This window comes from Anastrepha ludens, chromosome 2, assembly GCF_028408465.1.
Source record: "Anastrepha ludens isolate Willacy chromosome 2, idAnaLude1.1, whole genome shotgun sequence".
Classification (NCBI taxonomy): domain Eukaryota; kingdom Metazoa; phylum Arthropoda; class Insecta; order Diptera; family Tephritidae; genus Anastrepha; species Anastrepha ludens.
In genome coordinates this window covers 16,646,639-16,668,082 of record NC_071498.1, presented here as the reverse complement: position 1 = coordinate 16,668,082, position 21,444 = coordinate 16,646,639, and the positions used below count along the sequence as shown (strand labels likewise).

General features: G+C 37.9%; 1 protein-coding gene across 3 annotated transcripts in view; it reads left to right on the top strand.

The window, feature by feature from the left end:
• The window catches only part of LOC128863613 (janus kinase and microtubule-interacting protein 2-like), a 112,974-nt gene extending 104,998 nt beyond the window's left edge, over positions 1-7,976 (top strand). For 2 of the 3 annotated variants that reach the window (XM_054102863.1, XM_054102854.1), the window contains exon 5: positions 7,651-7,975. In XM_054102863.1, the coding sequence (XP_053958838.1) occupies positions 7,651-7,959 (309 nt within the window). In that variant the 3' untranslated portion in view covers positions 7,960-7,975. Of the gene's footprint in view, positions 1-7,650 lie in introns of all 3 variants that reach the window. The other variant, XM_054102872.1, reaches the window with a different exon arrangement.
• The last annotated feature ends 13,468 nt before the right edge of the window (positions 7,977-21,444 follow it).

Here is a 21,444-nt window from a genome sequence, read left to right as displayed (position 1 = left end):
GGCAGTGCAAAACTAGACGTTATCGCCAGAATAAATAAAGCGAACGGCGCGTATGCACAGCCTGAGCTATCTGGTCTCCGAGCATCCTCAGAGTACATACAAAATTACGGACCTTTAAGACAAATGTACTATTAGTACTCTTGTATGGATCGAAAACCTGGCCCACAAATAATTGGATCGAAAACTAAATTCATAGCTGTGTGAACAGATGTTTACGCAGGATATTGAAAATCTGAGGGCCCAACACCTGTAAGTAACGAGAATCCGCAGGGTGGTGTCCTTTCTTCCTTGCTTTTTAACTTCTGCATCTCAAAACTCCTCCAGTGGGAGTCTCCCTGGTCTCCTATGCCGACGACTGCACGATAATGGCGTCGGGCAATGACATCGATGGCCTGTGCGCCAAGGAAAAGAACTACCCCGCCTACCTTTCTCGTTTTTTTACTGCGAGGATCCTACAACTTTCCCAAGCCCACGTCGACCCTCTTCACCACTTAGAGAAAGGAGGTCAACTTAAGGTAAAAGTCGATGACACACCACTTCCGACTGTTAACAACCCTAAAATATTGGGAGTTACCTTCGACAGTTTGCTCTTCTTCTCAGCGCATACAACCGCTATGGCCACTGAAGTCCAAAATCGCAACATGGTCCTCAAATCGCTTGCCGGCAGCACTTGGAGTAAAGCAAAAGAAATGTTGCTATCGACATTTCAGGCATTAAACTTTGCTGTGCCAGTCTGGTCGCCTAGAACCAGTGATTCGCAGTGCACGAAGCTACAGACTTGTCAAAACGCTGCCATTAGGACTGCGACAGGATGCCTTTTTATGTCCCCAAGCCAACATTTGCATCACGAGGCCCATATGCTTCGGCCGGTAGCTCACATGATAAAACTGCGAAAATGGAGGTGAATTGGGCATACGCTTCACAAGGACGCAAATGAAATCTGTCGTCAAGCACTGGATTGGAAGATGTTCGCACGGTTGGCCGTCCAGAAAAAACTTAAAGGAGAACTTTCCAGAAGGAAGTTGTAACGTCAGGAAAAACTTGGGACGAAACAAATCTCCTCGCAAAAAATAGAATCAGATGGCGGTGTTTTACTGAGGCTCTATGCTCCAGTGGAAGAAACAGGAAGCGATGATGATGATGACTTTTTTCAATTAAATAACTAAGAACCAGGATCTATGTTTGAAAATTTAGGCTTTAGGTTAATTAATGTGTTTTTTTTATTTATTAAAATTACAAATATATCAAACATTTTACTGCTGCTTTATCACCGTAAAACACGAGAAAGATTAACTTGCATTATTCTCCATTAAGAAGCCTTCTCATTGCACACGAATTGTCTTCAGCAACACGCAGCGCATCCATTTGTTAACATATACAGATCTGTCCACGAGTGAGTCATGCATCTGGAAAGCTTAAAAGAGACCAAACAGACATTATTTTAACCCCCGCGCACTGTGTAGCAAACAAAAATTGTTTGATGAATCATAGAATGTTGCATGCGGCAAATGTGCGTCTTCTTCTTGTCTTCTATTGCTGCGACGGCATTCTTCGATGTGCACTTATCGGTTAAGTAATTTCGGCTTCCGCCGCTTTTTGTTAAAATAAATTTGTTGCTGCAGGCGATTTTCAGGCTGCTGCTTTAATTCGTTTCGACGGAAGAGGGAGTAAACCAAGCACCGATATTCTTTAAAATTCTTTCAAAAAGTTCAATTTATATTTTATTTATTAAGAAAATAAAGTGCACGTACTTGCATATGCAACCAACCAACTGCATCTGTATATGTAATTATACTATAGTATCAGAAAATATGGCCCTCATCAGTGCTATGTCCATTTGAATTAAAGGGTGTTCCATAAAATAGCTCATTTCGAATTATGAACAATATTTTGTGAGTGCCACGATTCTGAGACGACACAAAGTGCGAAGACTTCGACAAAAATGAAAAAAAAAACTCTGCCATCAAAAGTAATAATATTCATATCAATCGGTGTTAGGCCCAGACATAGGTCCCAACGAATGGATAGAGAACGCTCTGTTAACAGGGGAACCCCTCAGGGAGGGGTCTTATCCCCTTTGTTGTGGTAATTAGTTGTCAACAATATTCTTACCAAATTCAACCGAAAGGGAATTGAAGCAGTGGCGTATGGGGATGACATAGCGCTTATGGTTTCAGGAATGTTTCTAACCATAGGTAGGTAGGTAGGTAATATGGCAAGAGTACCCCAGGTGCACTTCTCTGTAGGATCCCCACAGCTTCTGCAATAGGGGTTGGACGGAATTCCAAGCTTCTCCGCATGAGTACCGATCATCCAGTGACCAGTGAACACCGCAATGAGTTTGGAAATTGAATGGCGGGGGATTCCCATCACCTTAAGCGGTCTGTTTATATCTTATTGAGGCCATAGTGTTTCCGAAATAGCACACGATGAGACATACCTACATCTGTCTTGCGCTTTTTTTTTGAAAGAAACTGTGCAGTTTCCCTTTAACAACGATCAAGGGGCCGCTCCCACTCCAGACTCCATCTCGGATCTGTCAGTGAAAACAGAGGTTCCTATATCCGTGCCGACTCTTCCCTCTTTCCAATCTTACCTGCTCGAAAAGATAGTCCTAGCACAACCCTCAAAGCACAGTTTGCGGATGGAGAGGTCAGTGGGAATATAAGAAGGAAGGGGAGATCTGCTTCAAGATGCTACTATGATCTACAGGAAGTTGTCTCCAAAGGCCAATCTCCTTCAACCACTCTGAGCAGCAATGGATTTAACCTGCAGATCCATAGGAAGTAAGTGCAGAATAACGTTGAGCGGAGCAGTGGGACATGTTCTACAAGCACCAGTGATGCCCACAGATGCCTCTCTGCACTCTCTCTAGTTTAGTGGTGTTGTAGCCCTTCTGAAGAGTGAGATTATGGGAAGAGCTCAGCAACTCAGAACTCACCTATTGGGCCACAGATTGTGGACTGAACTGATGCTATTCACTAAGAGAATCAAGATACCAAGCTTTAATCTCCCAAAATTAAATGGCATTAATCTTATGCTAACCCAAGATGCAAAGGAATGTTGGGTAGAAATTGGGTTCCACAACCAAAAGTATCCAATTGGTCCTACACGTATCATTTTCCGCTGTTTTATCTTTAAATAAATTCGTGTCAAAATATGGGAAAAGAAAACTGCTTTTTTCAAAATTGTATTTATTTAGAAAAACCCTGATCGAATTTCTTAAATCATAATAACATTATTTACTAAGAAACCAAATTTTATCAAATTTCGAATGCTCCTCTACTTTTGATTCCAATCCTCTCCATTTGCGGCGAAGCTACCTCACAAGTCCCCTGTTTGGCCAGCTCATCCGCTCGCAGTTTCCTGCATTTTCACTGTGACCAGGCACCCAGACGAGCTTTATATTAAAGAACTCGTATGCGATTGAAAGTGAAGTCATGCATTCCTCGAAGTGTTTTGAGGGCACCATCATCGAGCACAGCATCCGGATTGTCGCTTAGCTATTGAAGTACTTGTAGATATTTACTTTCGTGGCAGTTATGGAATAAGCCAGTCAGTAGCCAGTTAGCTGCTATGGGTGCGTATTAATCTCAGGACGATCACTTTAAGCTGTATGCAATAAAATGCAGGTGCTTTTCACTAGGAAACGCAATATGGAAGGCCTGTTTCTACCCGCATTGAAAGGGGTAACACTGCAACTGTCTTCTGAGGTTAAATACTTAGGAGTAATTCTAGATAGTAAGCTTACCTGGAAGAAGCACGCCGAGCAGAAGGTCTCTCGAACACTAAAAGTCTTCTGGCAGTGTAAGAGAACCTTTGGCGAGACATGGGGTCTAAGACCGGCAATAGTACACTGCTTGTACATCACCCTGATTAGACCCATTATTTCTTACGCCTCTGTAGTATGGTGGAAGGCTACAATGGTTAATTCCATAGTAAAACCCCTAAACAGGCTACAGAGAAGTGTGTGCTTGGGTATCACAGGATCTATGAGTACGACATCTGGTGATGCCCTTAATGCTATTCTGAACTTGCAACCTCTAGATTTTCAAATTCGAAAGGAAGCAATGAAGGCGACGTACAGGCTCGAGTTTAACGGAGTCTGGGAATATGAAGTAAGCACTGGCCACTGTCAGATATACCACCAGTTGTCGTAACGGTGCACACTGTTCTCGATGCCAGTGTACAATCGGGTGCCTGTCGTTGGCTTCGGTAGGAAGTATGATGTTTTGATCCCAGATAGAGACCAATAGTTAAGTCCTGAGCACTTATTAACGGAATTTAAGCACACTTTCTTTACCGAAGGATCCAAAACCAGTGATGGTAGCGGATCTAGATGGTACTTAGACGAAAACACTAAGTACTCCTATGCCACAGGACAGATGGCCACGGTACTCCTTACGTCTATGCCATCTTGAATGTGACAGGCAAGCTGCACTGAAAGGTCTTGCTAACCCACGCTGCTCATCGAAGTTAGTCGGTGAATGTAAGACAAAACTGAACAGTGCTGAAAAACACAACAAAGTTAGTCTTATTTGGGTGCCTGGGCATTATGGTATTACAGGGAACGAGTTAGCTGATAAATTTGCTAATGAAGGCTCTGCAAGTATGCCACTAGGCCCTGAACCCATTCTAGGTGTCAATATCGTATCGATTCAACTATGGATCGCCAACTTCATGAGGCCTACCCATAGAGGACGTTGGTCTGGGTGGAACTCGTGCAGAATGCTTTGAAAGAAAGAAACAGGGAAATAGCGACGTTTCTCCTAAAACTCAGAAAAAAGGATCTGAGAGTACTGGTGGGTGTAATCACAGGGCACAACGCCTGTGATCAGCATATGGCTGCCATGGGGATCATCGCCAGCCCGATAGATGCCTGTCTTGAGGATGACGATAGTGCAGAGCATTTTCTCTGTAGCTGTCCGGCGATTTTCGGAATCAGACTTAGGATATTGGGTTGCGATATACTGAGTATGGATAAAGTTCATACTCTTCCTCTTCTGGAACTCTTAAGATTCATCAATGAAACCAAGAGATTTGTGGAAGAGTGGCCTACAACTAATTTATACGTCTTACCACCCAATGGTGCAATGGTCTCCTGACTGAGTGCTTGTACTTGTCCAACCCCCCACGAATCTAATCTAATCTAACTGTGAGACGTTTTGAAAATAAATCGAGCCTCGCCTTGGAAATTTGCCACCAAAATTATGTGAGCAGCATTTTTCGTTTTTGGGGTTTGTTTTTAAAGGAAAGATAAATATGTACATATTTCCAAAACAATTTCTTAACTTATAAAGGGTGGTTAAATATCCAGGGCCGATGTTGAATGTGAACCTCACCTAAACGTCAAGTTTTTTCTGCATTTCATTTGACATTTTTTAATTTCAGACTAACTCAATTTGTACCATGGAAAGACACACAATTGAGCAGTGCGTTAAAGTTATCCCGGCTTATTATGAAATCGGGCGTTCAATGCATATCGAAGAAAATCATCTTCAGTGATGAGACACATTTTCGCCGCAGTGGATTCGTCAATAAGCAGAATTGCCGCGTTTGGGCGAATGATAATCCAAGAGTGATTGCCAAAAAACCAATACACCCACAAATAGTGACTGTTTGGTGCGGTTTATGGGCCGGCGGCATCATTGGGCCGTATTTTTTCCAAAATGAGGCCGGTCAGGCAGTTACTGGGAATAGTGTACGCTATCGTGAGATGCTAACGAACTTTTTATGGCTCGAATTGGAAGATATGGATGTGGACGATATGTATTTTCAACAGGACGGTGCCCCTAGTCACACAGCTAACGAAACATGGCTCTTTTGCGCGAAAAATTTGATGGCCGAATAATCTCACACCGCGGCGATGTCAATTGGCAGGCAAGATCATGTGATTTGACACCGTTGAACTTCTTTCTTTGGGGTTATTTGAAAGAAAAGGTGTACGTCGATAAGCCAGCAACAATTCAAGAGCTAAAGGATGAGGTAATTCGGCACATTAACGGCATAGAACCTCAATTATGCCTCAGCGGCATCGAAAATTTGAACCATCGGATGGAGGTGTGCCGCCGAGGCCGCGGCGTCCATTTTATCAATATTTTGTTCCATACGTAATTGAATTATACTACAATAATATTATCATAATAAAGAGAAATGACAAAAATTTCCTAAAAAAATTGTATTTTATTCAAAATCAACACCGGCCCTTGAAACTTAACCACCCTTTATATAGACAATATTAGACGCAAAACTGCGTAATTGGACCTAAAACTTAGAAAAAAAGCCATTCATTTATTTTTTCATTTCTCTAGCAATAAGTTTAGAGGGGCACCCTTTAACTCATTGAAATCAGCACTGCACTCTTATTCAGAGCATTTTGCCATTATTAACTTCGAAACACGTTCAATTATCGCCTATCAGTGCCTGTCAATAATATGTCACAACAATTGTCAACATTTGCTCACCGTTGAATCCAAACTTGAATGAAACTGCCAAATCGACAGCATCCAAAAGTCTATCTGTGCATGTATGTATGTATGTATGCATATATGTACGTATGTATGAATGTAAATATTTATGCGTGCATAGCTGGACCGGTACCTACGGTTGCACCCATTCACGCTGCTGCATTTGATTTATGGCTGCGCAGGCAACAAGTGCTAGCCGCATGCCGAATCGAAATATGCACGAACATGCAGACCACCAATTTTCGCTGTCTTTCTCAGCCGCCTCGTAATCTACTGCGCGTACGCACCTTTTGGCAGCGCAGATTTTCGCTTGTTGCTTTTTCAGTTGATTGCCGTGTCTGCGTTGTGTTTTGTGCGGAATGCCAGACTTTATTTGTTTAATAGCTGAGTCGTATGATTTTACGCACTCGCCTGTTCTCGGCAGCTGTGAGTTTTTGCGTATTCTATATGAAAAAAAAAACAAAGAATTTGAAGAATGGTAAACAATTTTGGCGGTAAAAATCTTCCCACGACTTGCTTACACTGCACATAAATTGCTTTTATTGCAATTTCATGTTAAATGGGTTTTATGAATACAGTAAATAGTGTGCTCATCCGGAAAAGTTTTTACAAATAAAGTGAAAAAATTCTGAGTACTCCAGAAAAGTGAAAAATAATATTCTTTCTTTTGACGTGATAACGTCTTATAATTCGATGTAGCCGGCTGCGCGCACCAAAAAATGCGTCGTTATCTTGCTCATGCGTCGTTACCTTGCTTGAACTGCAAGCGAGAGCGAGGAACGAACGACAAAGTGCATGGTAATGAACCCTTTCTCTGTTGAGAATAGGACGATGATAGGAAAAGTAGGAAATGAAACAAAATATCTATGAAACAAATAACATTAAAATTTTCTTTTGAAAAATGCAACCATTCCATTAGTATTTTCTTATGACGTTGTCACCTTAAGCTATCTCTCAGTAAACCGACTTTACAGACAATCTCGTTTTTGGATGAGCGTTTACTTTATTTTGTAGTACATCTGACGTCATCCTAACATAATTGCCCTAAGTATGGCGCAATTTTTTGGTACTCAATTTATTAATTTAATTCAAAAAACATCAGTAAAATATTAAACTTAATAATCAATTGATCTGAATTTAGCAGTACACGTCGCTTATTATTTCTTGTTTTCTATTTCAACAGCTGGAGGAAATAAAAACCAAAGAACGTTATATTGGGCAACTTAAAAAGGAATTACAAACACTTCAAATTCGGCCACAAGGCCAAGCCGAAGTGAAAAGCAGAAATGCAACGACAAATCAACAAACGACGAATAAAACGACGAAACCAAAGAAGAATAATAATAACAATAAGTCAAAACTAAATACAACAAACAATAGGTCGAACGAAACAAATGCTTCCACCTCCGCTTTGGCTAAAAAGACGGAGGATAGCAGGACTACAACAGGTGGAGAGGCTCAACATCCAAATGAGGTAAGAGGAAATTACTGATATATATTTATTTTTGTTTTTAATACTAAATATTACTCCCATGCAAGTATTTTTCGCAAGTACTACTACCCTCTTTTTCCTAAAATAAGACACTGACTTACTTTCTTTATTGGTCCAAAATACGCGCTAGAGCTTATTTTCGGGGGAGGGCAAAAATAAAAGTATATTTTTGTATTTTTATTTAATATTTTTTTACACAGAATACAGAAATTTAAATTTATTCAATTACAGTCATGTCATCTTCTCCTGGAATATCGTCATAAATAAAATTCTGAATTATATTCTGATTTTCTTTCAAATCCATTTTCTGTTGAATCATTGGCCCGAATCTCTCATGCCTAGCGCTATACCTATCGTTAAATGAATGCTTCTTGTCTAAGTAGCCTGTTTGTAGTGCATTGGAAATATTACTATCAGTTATTTTGTCCCACGTATTTTTTACGCAATTCACAACTTCTTGTAAGCCTAGGTTTTTCAAAATTACCTCGATGATTTCTCACCATTCTGTTTTCAATATATTCATTGATTTCCATCCGCAAATGCTCCTTGAATGGCTTGTTTTTTTGCAATGTCAAATGTCTGAAGGTAACCAGTCATTCCTGCCGGAATCAGTATTTGATCAATCTTCCTCTCAGCAAGAAAGTTGTTCATGTCTCTAGCGCGGTGAGTACCTCAACAGTGGTGGCAGCATAAAATCAACCCACTTTCTTATAACTCCTTTGGTGCACCAGACTTTTTCACTTTCAATGACATAAATTCCTGAAACACGTTGAATCTGGGCTTTTTTACCTTTAGTGATTTAAAATGGCGATACTTTCTTGCCATCTAGACGAATCGCCAAAATACAGGTAACACGTGCACTATCGTAGTCGGTAGAAGGAACGTAAATTGACGAGAAGCCTTGTGATGATCTGTCGTTTGAGCTCTTTGGTCTAGGAATACCGCGGTCTCATCCATAGCAATCATGTTGGAAAATTGGTATTTCGACTTAACAAGTTCATTGTCTTCCAGCTTAAACAATGTTGTTGATCTCCTTAGAGACAGTTGTTCAACCAATGTGACGATGCTTTAAATTCTTCTGTGGATATATTAAATGAAATTGCTATTTCAAGGGTCCTGCGCACAACCAAAGCCATTGACTCCTTCCTGCAATCCATTCCCAGATGCAATCTGCTAGCTCAGAAAATAATGGCTGCCGGCCTGATCTAACTCTGCGTTTTTTCTTATTTCCGTGGTCCACCAGTTGACACAGGTAATCGTAGTCTGCACGCCATTTACGAACCAAATGGAGATCCAGCATCTTCTCTTTACTTTTTATGCTCGTCGGAATAGCTCTTTCGTTTTGTACACTTTTTAACTCGGGTTAAAAATTATTCACTTTATTTTTAAATAAAATTACGTATGAGGAAATAATCACACTTACAAGACTGAAATGAATGGACGTTGTATAGCTGCACTGTCGCTCAAAGTAGACTGCTGCCTTATGTTGTATTTTTAAGTTAAATTCCAAGAATTAATTTGACACGAACTGTAGAGGTAAACAATAAGTTTGTCGGAATATTTTCTTTCAAACATTTCTCTGAAATACGAGCATTAGGAAAACTAAAGGTGCCATTACTTATACACCTGTACCTCGCTTTACACGGTAGATACGTTCCTGACAAAACCGTGTAAAGCGAAAAAAAAATTTTTATATGGAAAACCCGTGTAAAACGAAAAAGAGTATAAATACGATTTTTAAGACATTTATTTAACTTAAAACATATCTTTATACAGTTAACAAGATATAAGAGAACCATTTAAGTCATTAAAACCATAGAAATAAGTAAACCAAAAAATGCATTCCATTAAAAAAATATATGTACTTTATTATAAATAAAACATCTCTATTGTTAACCAAACTTATTCACTATCACTTTCAACCATAAGTTTCCTCTTTCGAAGTTGTATAATTTCCGACTCATCACTGGATAAAATAATCTCATTGGATTTTTCTTCTGCATTAACTGAGTTGGTTGTAGTCAAAGTTTGCTGAGAATTATGTTTTGGAAAAAATTCTGAAATAAGCTTTTGTTGCTTATTTTTATTTGTCATATCTTTATAGACTTCTTCATATTGTTTTAACAGATCGTTAACACCTCGTTGAAATTTAAGACCACGATCTAAGTTAACGTCTCCTCCTTGAAAATGGTTTCCTAGTTTTCTTCCTAAAACAAGTCCCTCGTGAACAAATTTTGCTGTGAATACGTTGGGTTCATTGTTTTCAATGTCAGATTCAAAGTCATATTCATCACTATTTTCCTTGCAACTTATAACCATTTCAATTAAGTCGTCTGCATTTAGTTCCTGATCTTGCATTAATTCTTCAATATCTGCTTTAGTTATATCGTCAAAGCCTTCTCCACCCAATTCTTGGCCCAACTCAATTATTCGCGAATACTCTTCCTCCAAAGCCACACTGCTATTCTCACCATTAAATAAATCAGGCCATAAAGATTTCCAACAGGCATGCAGCGTTGATTTTTTAATCTCGTTATACGACATGCTTATGTGTTTGATACAATCCAAAATTGAAAATTTTTTCCAGGCATCAATGATTGAAAGAGTTCCTTCATTTTCCACATGATCTAAAATATATCTGAATGACTTTTTTATGTACAGGGCCTTGAAAGTTGAAATTATCCCTTGGTCTAGGGGTTGCAGCAAAGAAGTCGTATTTGGTGGTAAAAACACAACTTTAACATTTTCATGCTGCAAGTCTTGAGGGTGTCCTGGAGCATTATCAAGAACTAAAAGGACTTTAAAAGGTAATCCTTTATTGATTAAGTACTTTTTCACATCTGGCACGAAAATGTTATAGAACCAATCATTGAACAACGTTACGGTAACCCAAGCTCTTTTATTGGCTTTCCAATAAACTGGAAGATTGTTAATATTTAAACCTTTAAACGATCGTGGTCGGTTAGCTTTACCAATTACCAATGGCTTCATAATATGATCTCCAGAAGCATTACTACAAAGAAGAATCGTTATACGATCTTTTGCAGCCTTATGACCGCTAGCTGATTTGTTATGTTTTGCTAGAAAGGTCCTCCCTGGCATTTTCTTCCAAAATAGTCCGGATTCATCAGCATTAAATATCTGGTCTGGGCTGTATGACTTTGCGCCAATAATTTCAGCAAACTTTAGTGGATATTTTTGTGCTTCTTCCAAATTAGCAGATGCTTGTTCACCTTTTAATTTAAGACTATGCACAGAATGTCTTTGCTTAAATCGTTGGAACCAGCCATGACTTGCGTTAAAAGCTATCTTATTCGCAGAAGTGGACGGCGTTTGGTTTTGCAGAGTGTCATAAATTATTAAAGCTTTATTTTGTATGGCATTTGTATCAATTGGAATCCGTTTTTGATTTTGGTCTTCTACCCATATCATCAGAGCCTTTTCCATGTTTTCCATAGTCACATTTCTTACGTATGAAGTGGTTTTCATACTCGTATGCATTCCAGCCTTTACACTTTTTCTGATTGAGTCTTCATTTTTCTTTATTGTTCTTATTGTTGCTTCGTTCATTGAATAAAATTTAGCAATATCCACTATTCTTTCTTTATTGCTTAAGCGGTCCAAAATTTCTATTTTAGTTTCTAAAGAAATAATTTTTCTCTTCATCATGGTGAATTCCCTCTTTGTTTAGTTTTTCTTAAAATATTATGACAGAATACCATGTAGTATTGCCAGATCTATATACATTATCAAAGTATTATGACAGAATAGCATATAGTATTGCCAGATTTAAAACAATGTACAAATAAATTAAATTAAAGTAAATAATAAAATTTTTTTTCGATTTTGAAAACCGTGTAAAAGCGAAAACGTGTAAAACGAGTACCGTGTAAAGCGAGGTACAGGTGTACTTAATAAATCAACAGCATTTCTTAGCGAATTCTTTTTGTCACAGTATTTTAACTAGAGCTTATTTTCGGGCGATGTCTTATTTTACAAAAAGTTCCGAAAATCACGATAGGACTTATTTTTGGAGGATGTTTTATTTTCGGAAAAAGATCGTAGTTACTACATACATAAAAATTCAATACTGTTAAATTTTATACGATTGTAACATCCGAAGTTAAGGTAAAGAATATTGCAATGAAAATTGGTACCCCCCACATACCCAAAACTGTAAGTTTTTTCATGCAGCTGATGATTTGTGATAACACTTCAAGAAAAGGAACTTTTTTGCGACATTTGGCGCTCACAAATACTAAAGATACTAGTTAAGGCACTTACTTATACACTGAGCAGGATGCTGATAATTATTTTTCTATATCAATTGACTTAAAAAAGAAACATCTTCTCCTCTAAAGTTTCCTTGAAATCAATGTTAGGTCGCGTCGAAAAAAAAAAATTTTATAAATAATTGGCGCTTACCCCTATTTGCGGTGTGCGCCTTGATGTTCCACAAATAGAGTGACCAATAGTTTCAAGCCGACTCCGAACGCCAAATTTTTTTTATGAATCAGAAATACACTAAAAGCGATCGCTATTAGAAAACAACCTTTTTGTATCATTTTTGTCTTTCATGCATGGAGATTAGAACCTACGCACTTCCGAATGGTGGTCACGCACCAAACTATTCGGCTACGGTGGTTGCGCCATATGTCTGTTACATCATCTATTTTGTATAATTCTTACCAACGAAATCAATCGGCCTTATCGTGGATTTCCATGTGAGCAAATATTCTTATAAATTTCAGTGCTGTACAACAACAAAGTGGGGAAATTTGTATAAGCATATTTGATATGAAGGCGAAAATATTTCGCATTTGAGCCAATCAACATATAAATAGTAAACAAATATTTTCACCATAATATGCAGCACGCCTTATAAGTCTTTTGTAGATATGCGCGCCAAATGTTTCGCTTTTTGGACTGCAACAGAGTAATTATCCACTCTTGGCGTTCGTGTAGCTAAGACAACTTGCAAAGTAGGGGAAATTGAGAGGGCAAACTGACATTCCATTTTAACAGAGGAGAGGCTGCTCATTTCTGTTGGAAAACTTTTTACTAGCGTCAATTTTCCAGTAAGAAAAAAAAGCTTACTACAAGCAACTGATCGTAATTTAACCCCTTGCTGAGCTTTAACGAGTCTGACTCGTGATGAAAATTTTGGTGCAAACATGAATATGACGAGCCAGGCTTGTGAATAGATCGTTGGGCCTAACATAAACATCACGAGCCTGGGTCGTGATTGAATGTTAGTTTCTACCTGTACGCCACCAGAGCTAGTCACGAGTCTCATAATTGCTGTTACAAAGTAATTTATATTGTTCTGATCCATTTACCTTGCGTTGACGCGTAACACTTGGGCCCCAGTTTCCTCGAACTAAATGGCACGGCAAGGGGTTAAGCTAATCAATTCAATTACTATAAGAATTTTAAAATTTGACATAATTGGAAAATTGCAGATTAAATATGCAGCTCGGAAAGTAAATATGCTTTTTGTTAATTTTCTTCAGTAATTTGCCTAGAAAAAACTCAATATTCATTTTTCTATTAATATCCATTTTTTTTGCTATCTATTTTATTTGTTAACCAACTTTTATCAAGTCCTACCTTAAAGATCAACACTTCTTTGTTAACCAAAACGAAGAACAGTCTGAACTATATGCAAGTTTAGCTGGCGTACCCAAAGGCAGTATAATGCGCCCAAGCGCCCACTTGCTTCACACACAAGATCTACTTATCGTAGAAGAAACTATCAGTGAAACTTTTGCAAATGATACCTTTACACTCAAACGCAACACTTGCCCAATAATGTAATTATTCTCCAAAATAACTTTGCATGCACCTCAACAGCAAGCGGACATGGAAAACGTATACATAAGTATGTTCACCAAACGCAAAGCACTCAGAACCTATAGTAGTTACGAATCTATTAAAGGTGGTATCAAAGGATGATACCAGGTTTGCTCGTCAGGTATGGTGACAAAAAATTTTGTTTTTTGAGGGGAACTTTGGATTCTATGTCATTCGTTTTGTGTTGCACAAAATTTAGCTTTAGCTTTGACATACATACATATCTGTCAAATTCACTCAGAGCCGAATAACGGTCTGCTAGGTAGTACACGTCTAAAAATCTTTTCACCTTGGGTGGTATTGGTAAATCAGCTGATTTGTGTTCTTTCTTTTGCCCTGTCCATGTGGCTGTCAGCCCAGAATGAAACAAGGCGAATTCACTCTTTGTTTTCTACTTTGCCAATTCTTTGGTTTGACAATCAAACATACAAAACATTGTTCTTGGTCTAGTGTCGCCACCTTTAAAGAATACGGCTTGGGTCGATTTGGCTAACATACTAAAATATATATATTTTTAACTGAATATTGAAAGCAAATCGTCGAGTAGACCAAGTGAAAGTTACTGGTACTGAGTCTCACCAGCGCAAGAAAATTCAATAATGATTATTTTAACTCGAATTTATTCACTAAAGCTAACGCGGCCGGTCGGGTAGGACGATTACTGCCATCAACTAGGAAGTGCGGTAGTAATTTTTAATAACTTCCAAGCATTGCTCTTTCACGCCCTACGATAAGAGCGTAAACCTCAAATTACTTAATTGATTTTGCAACCAACCACTTTTGAGGTAGTTTTCATATTTATTTACAATATTTTTTCTACAATAAAGTATTTTATTTTCTCACAATCAACTCACCTCCATTGGAAATAACTCAACTGTGATCAATGCCCACTGTGACAGTTCAATGCAAATATTTTATAAGTAAATAACTAAAATACATAAATTCGAAAGATTCTTTTGTTTGAGTTCAAATTTCACGCGTCAACAAAAGATGACAAACTCAAACAAGCCTAAAATATTTGTGTATTCTCTCACATATGTGTGGGTATATGTGTGCGTGTGCATATGTCAGTATAACTGCATTGTCAAACCGCCACCAAAATTCTTAAAAATATAATAAAAATTTTTAAGAGAGAATCAAAATTGCTCAACTAAAGTCAGCTCTGCTGTAGGCCTTGGTGTAAATGAACTCAGGTCAGGGAATTAAGTACGAACCTATGTGTGTATGTATGTATGCTATGTGTATACACGCCCTTTTTGTTTACAATTACTAAACTGGTAAAATTATCTGCCTATTGAATGTCACTAAGTGCAGTTGATTGCCTCAGATGTTGGGCTTAAGTAGTCAGATAAGAATATTTGCGTGGGTGGAAAAACTCTTTTCATTCTCAGAAATTTCATTTAGACCACCTAAAATTGTGTTTACTTAGTTTAGAATTGGGGGAAAAGGAGAAACAATTTAATCGACATTAATTTTTATTGACCGGCACAGGTACGTAAATACAAATATACTAATGTGTGTATGTGTGTAGGTATGTAATGACTAGCCGAATGAATGGTTGATTGAGGAACCACGCTAGTCAGCCTGAGCCATGCGGGCTATTCTAAATACATACATATAAAGGTTTATACATATATCACATACACATGTACACACACATCTTTGTGCACTCGTATACTAGTATTGGTACACTCGTACACTCGTAGTAATGTGCATGAGCGACCCTTTAGGTAAATTTATTCGTACCAGGTTGGCGCTCGTCGTCAATTTCGGTAATTTTACACAAGTTCCGATGTGAGCGATTCCAAGTCAAGTGATCCAAGTATTTTGGACATTGTCATCAATCATTCTAAAAATTGAGTTTTTTTTTCAGCTTGATAAAATAAAAAAAAAAAAAGATGTAGCAAAATGAAAAAATTTTAAAATTAGTGGAGTGTTGAAAAAGGTTTTATTTTTTAATTTTTTAGGACAAACAAAACTTTATGTTTTTTTTCAATTTTTGTATACCTGTTTTTTGAATTCTTAGGATAAAATATAATTTTTCATTGATTTGCGGTTTTTTTTTGACATTTTCAAAAATTTTTTTTTTTTAATTTTTTAGGATACAATGTATTTTCTAAAAATTGGTTTTGGGAAAGAAATAATATTTTATTGGTCGAAATTTTTTTGGGAAGTTTTTTCAGGGGTACCTATTTTAATTCAACTTGAAAATGTATAGGGATTCCTTTATGAAATTTGCAGGTATTACTATTAAAATAAATAAAATAAGGGGGGGGGGACTGTTTTTGAAAAACTGAAAAAACCTCCCAAAAAATTTTGAGCAATAAAATATTATTTCTTTGCCAAAACCAATTTTTAGAAAATACATTGCATCATAAAAAATTAAAAAAAAAAGAATTTGAAAATGTCAAAAAACCCGAAGACATTTTATTTTAAATACTCTACACCAATACTTTTTTGAAAATTAAGTCATTCTCCGAACTATAAAAGACTTTTTACAAAAATTTTCGACTTACTTTCTAATATTCTCTATCCCACAAATAAACCAATTTCTAATTGGATCTAGATTAGATTAGATTAGATTTGTGGGGGGGGGGGGGGGGGGGGGGGGGGTTGGACAAGTCCAAGCACTCAGTCAAGAGACCATTGTACTACACCCGGATAGATTTCAGTAGAAAGAATAGAGAGATAGGAACGATAAAATTTGGGTGCTAAGCCGGAAAAATTTGCTTGAGGTCACTCTTCGAAAAATCTCTTGGATTCATTGATGAATCTCAAGAGATCCGGAAGAGGAATAATTGGTTCACTTGAGATTGAATCATTCATTTGTCAAAAAATCAGAAATTATATTTCGATTAACATAGGCATTAATAATACTTTAAACTAAAAACTTTAATGAATCCATTTTTACTAAAAAAACACACAACATTCGTAAGAAATTTGATTTTTAACACGATTTAGTGCATACCTACTTCGGCCTTTGGTAGAAAAACTGTCAATTACTTAATCCACCGAAAATAAGGAAAAAACGTCAACAGTATTTCAACTGATAAAACTGGCTACAAGTTACCGAAGGAACATTTGTTGAGCAGTAGATTAACTATTTCCAGATTTTCCTGTAGGGGACGTTGCACTGAACTGGTAGTCGTTACGAGTAAGCGCGAAATGTAAAAGAATAAAAAATAATATAAAAACATAACTGTGCAAAATTTACTAACTGGTTGTTCATTAACTGCTGAAAGCTTTGGAAATGAATGAGCCAAATTAATATAAATCGATATTTTGAAAACCTTCCCCATAGTCTTGAAGATAAATGGTTGGCGTGGATCAAATGATGCATTAGCTAGAAAGAAGGAATGAGTACAGCAGAAATCAAATTTTATATGAGAATAAGAAACATTTGCTTCTATTTTTGTGATAGGCCTTTTTCAAATTTAAAACACTTCTTTAAAATTCAATTTGTTGTCACCGCTTTCGAGCGCGTTGCCGCTCGAGTGTCTTTGCAAAATGTAAAGATTTCCAGTCGTCATTCTAGTCACACATTACAGTTTCGATGCTATTCTATGCGTATAATTATGCAAAATTAGCCAGCAAATTTGAATTTAAAGCGATTATCGATGCATGCACCTCTGCTAAAGAGGGCATAAACTTTTGAATTTGAAAAGTTTTAGTTTTTTTAGACCGAATTTTTGCTTAAGAAATCATACTACGTTTTACCATAATCCCTAAAAGCACCGAAAGATTTGGAAATTAAATAGAAGATATTTAAAAAAAATTTTGTGGGAAAGGTATTTTACACCTTTTACTCCCGATCTTTTCTTGGGGCTCCTGCCATTTATTCCAATACTCGTTGAAGGTAGACAGAAAAGGCGTCCGCAAAATACGCTTTCATGAAATGACCGAGCATTTAACTTCGTTTGTTTTTTGTGCAAAACGAAAAATTACGAAGTCAATCACAATGATCCAGTGCCAATCAATTCATATCGAATCTATCCTTATGAATTACATTTTTTCCACGTTTATATCCACAAAAACTTGATGTACAAGCTCAATCAATAATGGAAGCGAAACATGGGCTTATGAGTCGACACGCAATCCAGACATGAGGCAAGTCAGTGGAGTGCTTCGAATGAACCAAGACCAAAAAAATCACGTTGCTTTCAGCCAAAAAAGAAAGCGATGCTTACGATTTTTATGGGTCACAGCAGTATTGCTCATCAAGAATTCTTTATTTGGATGAGAGGTTTGCATGAAGCAATTCTTTGAAAAAGAAAGGATTTGTGGGGAAGCAACTCGTGGATTTTGCACCGTGATAACGCACCGTCACACAGCACCACCATTATCCGTGAATTTTGGACCAAGAACAAAACGAATACCATCCAAGAGTCATCGAATTCACCTCCCTACGATTTTTTCTCACTTGATCGAACCAAAAAAACACTGCGGGGAACAGCCGTTCTACTACCAAAAGGAAGTAATGGAAAAATCGAAGACGGCTCTGATGGATATAGATGGAAAATAGAGTTCCAGAAATATTTCGAGCGCTGAATTAAACGCTGGAATAAGAGCCTCGCAGTTGTTGGAAAGTAATCTGATGGCGTTCGTATCACTTTCGAGTAATAAACTTGTATTTTGAATTTTCTGCATGCATCCCGCGTACTTTTTGATCAAGGTGGTGTTTTATTTTTAAAGCAATCTCCAGCACACAAAAATACATAAAAGTGGACTTTATTTTCCTTCCTCCAGGCAACTTGCGCTTGGAGCATACTACAAAGTTGTTATGGTTTCCTTTACCATCAGGTTGCAAGATAGGTTCCCATCCAACTTTTCCTCATTGTCTGTTGTTGAAAACTTTCCATATCGTGCAGTTTTCGCTTCAGGAAAATGACTTAACTATTTTGCCAATAAATTTTATTATACGCCATTGGTTTAGTGTTGTTATTTTTGGCTTTATAGAAAGTGAAAGAATTTAGAGAGGATATTTCAATTACCCAGACAAAAACCTTTCGTCACCATTTTAATGATTCTTCTTTCATAGATCCCATTCGATCTGCCCGATCTACTCCGCCCATGAAATTATTACAATTCAGAGCTACTTGAAGTTGTTATTCTTGATGTAGTTATCACTGATTCACTATCCCAGGAATTCAACATGTTAATAATTTTCTTATCTGGCCATGATAAAACTAATAACTTATTCTTGAACAGAAAAGGATAATCGGAATTTTGCAGCCGGTGTTTTTATTTATTGGCAGCATTTTTCTGTTATTTCGCATAGTCCCTGTTAAGTAACATTTTATTTTAAGCAATTCTTTGGAACACTTGTATAGTATCAGCGTTCGTACTGCCTACTTAGTCGGCTTATTAGGAATAAATCTTCCTTATTATGCAAAAGAAACTTCCTTTGAATGGCACCACAACTTCATCCACACATATTTCTCCTCCATGAACAAATTTTTGTCCACATTTACAATTAAATAGTATAGAAAATTTTTGACTTTATTCGATTGTTATCACCTTTTAGATTTTAAAAAAAGAAATGTTGCTAGTGATGTTAGGTTAGGTTAGCCGGGTTGGTAATAAGCCACACATAGACCTTTTGGTCACTAGCGATACCAGATGGAGACCGACCTCTATTAATACCGGAAGTAGACATTATGCAGGATGTCAGCGCTTTTGGCGAATCTAAGCGGAGATGGGAGATCCGCTTTTGAGACGTCCTCCAGACCCTCAAACAATGGGGCTCCCAGGCACTTTAAACGCGTTTTTAACAATGCCGGACAAACGCACTGAAGGTGTTCTAAAGTTTCCTCAACATCCTCTCTGCATTTCCTGCATTTGTCCGTGTTAGCAATCCCTATCTTGTACGCATGTGCAGCTGTCAGCATACCTATGATAGTTCTGCAGTCTTTTCGTGAGACCGTAAGTACGAATTGAGTCAGTGTTTTGACGTTAGTTCTACACATAACTTGTGCTGTTTTGCATGGGGTCAGATTAGTCCACCTAGTTTCCACTCGCTTTTTCATGTAATCGTCCATTTCGTTGTATATAGTATTTAGCGGTTTTAGTATGTCGTTGTTCAAATGGTAGTCTAACAGCACTTTTTGCCATCTCATCCACTATTTCGTTTCCCATAATGCCTTTGTGACCCGGTACCCAGTAGATATGCAGCCGACTGTAACAGTTTTGGACTTAATACAATATGAGCTTATTGTTGCTTGACTGTCCTCGTATATATAAATTGTTGAGTTCTTTCTTGTTCTTGTGTAGGCTAGCTCCGCGGCTTTCCCCACATCAAAAACTTCCGCTTGGAAAATACTGCTGTAGTCTGGCAGCTTGATAGGCTGCCTTATTCCTAGTTTTGAGCAGTAAATACCCGCTCCCACTCCGACTAAAGTTTTAGAGCCGTCTGTATAGATGTGAAAAGTCCCTGACCAGGCTTCATGCCTTTGTGCCATCCCTCCTCTTCAATTGGAGTACGAAACCTTCTCTCCCAGTACGGAGTCATGTAGTAGTCTGTACAACCGGAGCTCCACTTTCCTATTGAGCTGTGTCCGAAGGTTCTGGAGGTGAATACCCCAGCAGCCACTAGCCTCCTCGCGGATTTCGCTGCCAGACTTTCCGCCATAAGGTCAAGTCCGCCATAGGTCAATGCTGAGTATCATTTCCAGCGCCTCCGTTGAAGAGTGGTTTTCATCGCTCCTGTTATGCACAGAGCAGCGAGTCGTGGAGTCCTTTCCAGTGGCATTAAATATGTCAGTTTTCTTGTCGCAGTCCACCATACTAAGCACCAATGCATCAGAGAGGATCTATTGGTGTACCGTTTAACTACTATAGCTATGTCATCTGCATATGCCACTAGTTTTGGTGCCCCTCCGTCAAATTTCTTGAGCAGTTCATTTGCTACAAGTAACCATAATAGCGATGATAGTACCCCACCTTGCAGAGTACCTCTGCATGCATATTTGGTGACGCTCGTATCGTTTCATTCCGCTCTTCCTGCTAGCTAATAGCTGCCTAAAATAGCATCTTTCGTCACGTTGTTAAAGGCTTTTGATATATCTAGAAATACTCCAAGAGCGTACTCTTTATATTCGAATGAATATGTTTAGTACAAGGGAGTGAAGTGCAGTTTCAGTAGATCTGTCTTTAGTGTAAGCGTGCTGCGCCTTGTCTCTAATGTATGTTTCTAGAATCTTCTCTAACGTTTTCAGGAGAAATGAGGTCAGACTAATGGGCCTGTATTCTTTCGAGTAGAGAGAGAGATGCTTTTTCCAGCTTTTGGAATAAACACAACTCTCGCTTTTCTCCACAATACAGGAACATTCCTGAACCTCACGCATCCCTTGAATATCGTTTTCAACCATGGTACCACAAGATGGCTTACCTTTAGGAGCGTGGCTGGGAAGATTCTATCCAGTCCTGGCGATTTATATTGGTCGACACTTTGTATAGCCCATTCTATCTTGTTGGTCGATATTGAAGTCTTTCGAAAATTGATTTTTTATATCACTTACGTCATGTCATACATTCGTTCATATTCAAAATCATACCAAAAAGAGTCTCATATGAACATTTTTTCCAGTTTTGCCAAACAGATCTGGTAGATAATTCAATCTTTTCAATTTGCTG